At 55.7% G+C, this 8,327-nt stretch overlaps 1 protein-coding gene across 1 annotated transcript; it reads right to left on the bottom strand.

Annotated features, from left to right (window-relative positions):
* Window positions 1-393: 393 nt before the first annotated feature.
* Window positions 394-7,820, bottom strand: SLC2A2 (solute carrier family 2 member 2). Its single transcript, XM_035557327.1, has 11 exons — window positions 7,788-7,820; window positions 7,168-7,263; window positions 6,696-7,024; window positions 5,793-5,917; window positions 4,869-4,984; window positions 4,123-4,285; window positions 3,626-3,813; window positions 3,047-3,151; window positions 1,344-1,445; window positions 773-976; window positions 394-585 (listed from the first exon to the last, which is right to left on the bottom strand). Exons 1-11 carry the CDS (start codon window positions 7,818-7,820, stop codon window positions 394-396), a joined length of 1,653 nt encoding a protein of 550 aa, XP_035413220.1.
* Window positions 7,821-8,327: the final 507 nt, after the last annotated feature.

The following is an 8,327-nucleotide window of genomic DNA, read 5'->3' as shown; positions in this document are numbered from 1 at the left end:
CGGCAAGCATGAGAAGAAAAGGTGAAGGCATGACACTTCAGCATCACCCCACCCCTCTTCCCTTCGTTCCAGCCGGGCAAGGGCCCTGCTCGATGCAGTGCTTTCCCAGTTAGTAAGGCCATCGCCTCAGCACGCGGCGGGGCGTGGGGACACACGTGTAACATGTTCCTCCTGTGCTTTCCCCGGCTCTTCCTGAGCCCAGCTGCGCCGATGGTTTCAGAGCAAAGCGCCAGGTTGGCACCTGTGGCTGGAGGGTGCAGGCGGCAGCAGTCAGAAGTGCCCCTGGGCTGCCACCTGCGAGGTTTGTGTGAAATGAGACTTTTGCCCAGCGTTTCCCGCTGTGCTTGAAGGAAGCCCAGGCTCCATCCCTCCTTCCTGCCTGCGTGGCCGTGCCTACGCCGCCTCGCCGCCTCGCAGCTCTTCCAGCTCGGTCATGGACTTGGCTGGGAGCTTCTTGCGGCGGAACACGGCCGCGATCTCCTCGAACGACTTCCCCTTCGTCTCAGGTACTTTGAGGAAGGCAAACAGAAGGAAGACCAGAAGCAGGACGGCGAAGATGACAAACACGTACGGTCCACACAGGTCCTGCAGTGGGGCAAGTGAGAGCAGGGACATGGCCGTCAGCACCATGGGTGGCTTCTTGTCACCCCACCCCAGAGGACTTGGAGATCTGGGGGAAACGCGCACAGCCCACTATCCTGCCCTTGGGCCCTCATCCAGCAGCAGACTTGTGCCCAGCACGTATTTGTACCATTTTACCGAGGTTTCTTACCGCAATGTACTGGAAGCACATCCCCACGATGAAGTTGCAGGCCCAGTTGCAGAAGCCGGCGATGGCGATGGCGGCAGGGCGCGGGCCTTGGCTGAACAGCTCGGCTACGATAAACCAGGGGATGGGCCCAGGCCCCACCTCGAAGAAGATGACGAAGAGGAAGATGGCGATCATGCTGACGTAGCTCATCCAGGCGAACTGGCTCTGCAAGAGGATGCGCTCAGTGTTACGGCCCCAGCATGACTCTCATTAGTTATCGCTAATTTATTAGGTTTATTTTTCAGAAATTTCCCCCATTCAGACAAGCGCAGGTGGGATACGTGTCATTGAAACTATAAACATTTGTGCTCCTGCTGACTGGGTGTGTGGTGGGACTGCAGGGGACAAAGAGTGCGATGCCCCCAGGCACTGCCCTCATCAGAGACAGCTCCAGCTATGGCCATGTTGTCCCTTCTGAGGACAAATGTCTTCCAAGCTTCTATGAGAAGAAGCTTCAAAGCTTTCCCCTTGAGGGCTGGTTTGTCTTCTCTTGTTTGCAAGCCACAGAGATAAAGTGAGGAGCGAGCCTTACCAGGAGCGCAAGTCCAACCGTCATGGCCACAGCACTCATCAGCATGCCCATCAGGCCAGCCAGGAACAGGGAGCGCCTGCCCGCCTTCTCCACCAGGAACACCTGGAGAAACACACGCAGCCGCTCAGCCTCCAGCAGCCCTGCTCTCGGGAGCTTCCACCAGGTCCATTAGCAGCAAACAGCCTGTTACTACCACCACCATGCAGTCCTGCTCTTTTAGCTCACATACAGATTTTTGTGCTGGTTTCCAAGCTCCAGAACCTCTGCTGGTGGCTGGTAGGGAGCCAGACCGAGCAGTTGCCCTGCCCAGGACAAGGTGAAAGCCTGTATACACACAGCTCAGGGGTTTCCAGGCTCTCAGGGCTGCCCGCTGCTCCTACACATGTATTGCTGGCTATGGACTTGTTTTTTTCCCTGCATCTATATCCATCACTTCACCCAATGGGGAGATGCAGGTAGCTCCAAAGGACAAGGAATCTGGCCTGTCCTAAGATACCCTACATCAGGAGGCTGCCTGCTCCTTCCCCTCCACTCTAAAGGACACCTTTGGCCATTAGCTCAACCTCAGACATCTCCTTTTTGTGCAGTTATAGCAGATGCTCCCAGGGGATGGTCTCACTGCCGGAGGCAGATCATCCTGCCAACTTGTGAAACTGCAGCGGGCGAGCCTCCACCTCCCTTCTTCCCTTGCCAAGACCTGCATGGCCGTCAGTGCTTCTGCCTTTTGGTCGGGGCCTGTCATTCATTGACAGATGCAGGTAATTTTTAAAGTGCTTACGGCCAAAAGAAGCAAAGAGCACATGTCCCCAGGGTGGATCTGGGACTGCAGGAGACCGCCGGAGCCGGAGGCAGCTCTCCTCCGGCTGCACAGCCTCCATGCCTTGTTTCACCATAACCACTCATGGTTTCTCCTCTGCATGGGACCTGCAATGGACTTTCTCTAAAGAAGTTTCACCCCAATGCCTTCTGTAGGGTGGGCTAAGATCTTTTAGGACTGTATTTCTACAGTGCATCTAGTCCCACTTCATTGTGTGCAAAAGTCCTTTGCTCCCTACTGCTCTCTAGGAATACGAGGGAAATGGCGTTTCCTGCTCTTCCTATATTAATGGCCACATTAAAAAATAATTATCTCCTGATTGGAATTGTGTTAATCCTCTCAAGAGAGAGAGAAGTGGAGGGAAAAGCAAAGAAAACTGGAGCCACCCTTTTATTGCTACAGAGTAGTGCCCAGAGCTGATGAGAATTGCTCTATTATTTTATTACTGTGGAATGGCCTTCAGATATCAATCATGCAGATGCTGTGTGCATAGGGATGAGAAATTGAAAGAAAACAGATAAGAGAGATTGCAAGCTGCTGGCTTTACTCCAGCCCCTGCCTGCTCCTCGGGAAAATCGGGCCCGCAGAATGTGTCTCGAAGGCACCTTTTGGTTTTGGGGCAGCACTGAGCTACCTGAGCTTCCCCGAGCAAGGCAATGCAGCTTTCATTCACGAGGCATTCAGCAGTGCTGTTTGGCAGCAACGAGCCATGTGTCAAGGCTTGATTTGCCAGATGAGGAAATGCCCAGGGAATGAATTTTTTCCATAGGGTGTGCAGGGTCGGCCCTGCAAAACTGCGACCCCCAGCCCCAGGATAAAAGCGTGTTTCAAAATCAAATTGCTGCTCACCCGTTTTTTGTAATCTAGGGCAGAAATATTTACTTACAGAGATAACAGTGAAGACTGTGTTCACCACTCCAACGCCAATGGTTGCATAAACGGGTTGGTCAACTCCGGCTCTCTCAAAAATGTTTGTGGAGTAGTAAAAGATCTATCAAAATACATTAGGACGAAGGATTAGGTAACAGGGCTGGTGGAACTTTTTGTTCTCCCGAGGGAAGAACTGTTCTTGCTTGGCTGAGATTTGAAGCAATTTAATTGCAATCAATCTTTCAAATTTTAATGATTCGGTACAATAATTAAGGCTGAAACTTTCAAGGAAACATGGGGGAGTTAAAAATCCCACTGAAATTCCCCTCCTGAACTATGGCATTTGCACATTTAAAACTTTTCCTCCATGCAGTCTTGTGTTTAATCTTGAAAGCCAGATCACCAGCACGACGTGCTGGAGGCAAACACCTTGATGGGACTGAGCTTTAAAAGGATTTTAAAAGACTCTTGCTACGTTGGAGTGACTCTGGTCTCTCCCTCCTCTCAAAGAATAAGGCGATTCCTGTCTTGTGGAAGTTAAGGACGGGAGATAAATGTGGATTTCTTTAAAGATAAATGGTTTTGGGATGCTCACCGCATTGATTCCTGAGAACTGCTGGGATATCTGGACCATCAGCGCCACGATGACAGCCTGCCGGTACTTCGAGGAGGTGAAAAGCTGCCCGATGGACACTTTCTTCTCACTCGCCGCTTCTTGTTTTTCTTTCTCCATCTCAGCAATCTCTTTCATCGGGTCACAGTTTCCTCTGAGCCTTTTCAGACCTTAAGAGAAAAAAAAGATTAGCCATTTATTATGGACCAGCCACGGCCACGCTGCGAGATGTGTGAGCTGCTGCAGGAACCGCTCTGGGTTTGCTGTGTAATTACAGTCATGGGGATTTCCTACAGAAGTGTGGAAACAGAAAACTCTGCACCTGCTAGATGCAGCCCCTCGGGTGGAGAGGAGCAGCATGGTAAGGAGCAGCTGCACCCAGGGACACCTGTGAGTGCTCAGCCAGGCTCTCCCCTCGGTGTTTAATACCACGGACGGTGTGAAAACAGCCCCAGACAAGCCCAGAGGTTGTGTCTTACTCTTTTTGGCCTCCTCCACCTTCCCCAGTTTGATGTAAAGGTATCTGGGGCTCTCAGGGCACAGCAGGAGCAGGAAGAACTGCAGCAGGGCGGCCACGCCGGACAGCCCCAGGAGCAGGGGCCACATCTCGTCGTTGCCGAGGAGGAAGTCCAGCCCGAGCACCTGGAATAATCGAGGTGGGTTTGAGAGGAGCTGAGAGCTCCCTGAGCAAAGCCTGCACAACTTTTCCTTCCACTATTTGCAAAGCGATTTCTGTCTGGCAGGACCTACACTGCCAGCTTTTTTACCAGGTTTTTCCAGAAAAGACTGGAAAGCCACTCTCTTGGGCTAAGTTAGATTAGATGAGGTTTGTGGCTGTGCCATTTTCTGGGGGTGTTGTTCCCTGGCACATTTACATGCTGTGCTGCCACGTGGCGGGGACACCTGCCGTGGTGGTGTCCTGCTTCCCTGATAAAGCCATTTCTGAGCTCCCAAATACCAGGGATCTCGGGTTCAGGATCCAGCCTGACTCTGGGCAGATGTGTACCAAAGTTTCCTAGCAGAGGACAGATGTACTTGTTGTTTCATGAGAAGATCCGCACCTCTGGCTCAGGGCTGGAGCTTAACCCTGTTAGGGCAAACAGCTTCACTCGCCTTCAGTTTTGGGGTGAAATTATGAGAGAGTTCTCAAAGGTTCCCCTGCGTATCGCTGGGGTATCCCTAACCCCTGCAATACCCTCTCTGCCCTGTGCCTCCTCCTCCTTACCTGGCTGATGAGGATACCCGTGACGATCGCCAGCTGATGCAGCGTCCCCAGCGCTCCCCGGAGGGCGGTGGGAGAGACCTCGCTAACGTACATGGGCACGAGGCCGGAGGAGAGTCCTGCAGGAAGCACACGAGGCGTCACCACCCTGGGATGGCAGCTCCACGGTCAGCAGAAACCTCGCCCCGAACCGGGAGGGAGGACGGAGCCCGCGTCCCACAGCCCGCGTCCCACAGCCCGCGTCCCACAGCCCGCGTCCCACATCCCACAGCCCGCGTCCCACAGCCCGCATCCCACATCCCACAGCCCACGTCCCACATCCCACAGCCCGCGTCCCGCCCTGCCTGCCTCCCGCGGGGCCAGGAGGGCTGTGCACGTGAACACAGGCAGCCCAGCATGGAGCAGAGATCTGCTGGGAGCAGTTATTATGGAGCAAAGAGCTCTCTCCAGTCTTTCCTTGACCCATCAGAGTGCAGGACTGTCTTTACACGCCAGTAACAGCGATAGCGAGCTGTATTTCTGAGCTAATTCCGATATAATCCCCTATTATCTGCGCGATATCTTCTCCTCCCTACCCGCGGAGCTCCTGGACTAAGTGCAGCCCAGCTGCAGATAGTGCTGTTGTCCGGGGAACCTTTCAAACAGCGTGACTAACAGCACGCTGTGCGACAGCCGCCACCAAGACCCAGCCTTGACATTAAGGCGCTGCTCCCAGCTCCCTTCTGGCGCGAGGTAAACCGAGCTGATTTCGCGACCGAGCCGACCCAAGTGCTCCTGGGGAACATCCCGGATTGAGGAGGACGGGCACGGGGGGAAGAGGCAAAGTGCCACCTGCCGAACCCCTCGTGACCTCCAAAAAAAACGTTTAAAAAAAAGTTACAAAAGGTGAGAAACCCTCGCATCACAGCCTGCCCTGCGGGCACTCACCGCAGTACAGCCCCGTGATCGCTCTCCCGGCGATGATGAGGATGTGCGACGGCCCGAATTTGGCCAGCCCCATGAGGAGGTTGCCCACGATGGAGAGGACGTTCACCACCAGCATGGCCTTCACCCTGCAAGGAGACGGCACCGCTCGTCCCTGCGCCTCCCAGCCCGCCGGCACCGCCGCAGGAAGGCAGAGCCAGCGGGACGGCCGGCGCCAACGGGGAAAGGACAACGGGAACATGCAGCAGGGGGGCGGTCGGAGTGCCTAAAGCACGCTATAGGGCCGGGGGAAATCCTATCCAAGTACCTTCCTCTTGCTTTTGCCACAGAGAGGAGGGTGGGATTAGGCAGTCGGTAAAGGCAGCTCGTTGATTTCTGCTCTGAGCGCTAAGCGTTGCAATAGAACAGCTGATCGGTAATTTAGGGTTTTAGTAAGTCAGAGCTCTGGGGTGTTTGGAGCGGTATTTTGGAGGTTTGAGGGTTTTTTCGTTGTATTAGGAGAAATAATATGAATGGTATTTCTATAAGAAGGAAACCATCTTTTGGAGAAAAACAAACAGACAAACAAAAAGGCTTCGACTCTATCTAAAGTCTGAAATTCCTAGCGAGGGGCTTGAGTGCTGCGACTTGCCTGGGGAGAGCTCGGGAGCAGGGAGGACAGGTGCCGACTTCCAGCCCCGGGCTCTGTGTTCACGGAGAGCCATAAATACCAGAGGAAACGAAGCCGGTGCCTCCCAGCCCTCCAACCCCCTGGCGCCCCATGGAGACCCCCTCAGGTGCGTGGGGCAACGCTGCAGCCTCCTTTTTAAAGGGCAAACCAGAGCCTCGTGGCCGGCACGCAGGAAAAATTGGGGTTGAAAGATGCCCTTTTGCCTCAAACCGGGGGCGGGGGGGGCTGCTTCTCACCTCCCCAGCCGGTCGCCGATCCAGCCCACGGTGAAGGAGGAGACCATGCCGCCGATGGCGAACACGGACACGGAGAGGGACCAGTACATGGTGAGGACGTGCGGGGAGGCGGCGAGGTCCTCGGGGGGTGCGAGCGTCCCCTCGGTGCTGCCCCAAGCCTCTGTGCCGGGGACGGTGCCGGGGACGGTGCCGGGGACGGTGCCGGGGATGGTGCCGGGGATGGTGCTGGGGATGGTGCTGGGGATGGGGCCGTCCTCCCCGGAGGCGTTGGTGGCCTGCCTGTCCAGGGGGACGATGCCCAGCACGCGCGTGTAGTGGGCTTCTATCACCTGCAAAGAGGAAAAACGCCGTCGGCTCACGTCTGTACGTCTATAAACCCCCCCGGCTGTGTTTTGGGGTGTTTTCCACCAGGGAGGGGTGACACCCTGGGGCTCCCCAGGCCCCCAGCCCTGCAGCCCAGCTCGGCGCTTACCTTCTGGGGCGCGTTGATGACGCCCAGGCTGTAGCCGTACTGGAAGAAGCCCAGCACCGCGGTGAAGACGGAGAGGACCAGCGTTCCCGTGAGGTGCTGCCGAGGGAGCAGAGAACAGCCTCAGCCCCTGCCCTGCCCCAGGACCCCCCCTGGGATCCCGGTGAGCCCCCGGGGTCACTCCACCTGGCTCCCAAAGAGAAGGGAGAGCCCCGAGGGCAGGCAGGACGCGGTGCTGCCCCACATACAGCGACCTGTGCCCACCACCCTGCTGGTCCCCAGGGGCTTTCCGGGGGCCGGCAGCAGGAAGGGGCACAGCAGCGCTGCTGGAGCAGAGCAGCTAGGAAAAAAACAGCCAAGACTTTGTTTTTCAGCAGTCCCGTTTCAAATACCTTTTCCCTCCATCGCGGTTGAAATTATCCCGTAAGGTGACAAAGTTCTTAAAAATAACAGAAAATAATCCCTTGGCCCCTTTGCCCCTGCTCTGTACACAAACATCACAGGCCAGATAACTAAGGGGGAAAATTTTGTTGGTTTTGGTCTTAGCGGGCAATAAATACCACCCCTGGGTGCTGGTTTCCCTCGGAAATTCCAGTGCACAGACGGTGCTGAGCCGTGGTTACCTTCTCTGCTTGCATTTTGCTTTTCTTGTCCATCCCTCGGCTCCTCTGCTGCCCTCCCGGCTCTGTCCTGGGCTGCGGAGCGGGGCGAGGGCTCGGTGCAGGAGGAGGGACAGCGGGAGCAGCAAAGCGGTTTGTGCCGCGGGAGATGGGGCTATATCACCTCCGGGGTTAATGAGAAACCCGTCTTCCCAACACTCATATCCTCCGTCTGACCAGCCCAGAGCCGTCACTGCCAATCCCCTGAAATTTTGGGGGGGACAAACGAAAGAACGGGACACCCCCCCGAAGACAAGGGGTGGACCTGGGAAATCCAGCTGGCAGGCTGATTTTTGATTTCTGGCTGCCCCTGCGGCACCGGATTGTGGCGTGCGGGGGGCTTGGGGATGTGCCGCAGCCGGGCTCTGGGTGTGCTGCACCCGTCTTGGCTTCCACGTGGGATTTGTTTGCCGAACCCCCAAACTCCTCGCTGAACTTTAGCAAGAAGGAACCTTTCCAGCACGTGTAGCAAAGATGCTAGAAAACGCGTGCTTTATTTAAACA

The sequence above is a fragment of the Cygnus atratus genome, chromosome 9 (assembly GCF_013377495.2).
Source record: "Cygnus atratus isolate AKBS03 ecotype Queensland, Australia chromosome 9, CAtr_DNAZoo_HiC_assembly, whole genome shotgun sequence".
NCBI classification, from domain to species: Eukaryota; Metazoa; Chordata; class Aves; order Anseriformes; family Anatidae; genus Cygnus; species Cygnus atratus.
The sequence above is the reverse complement of the archived record's forward strand: the minus strand, read 5'-3'. Positions and strand labels throughout refer to the sequence as shown.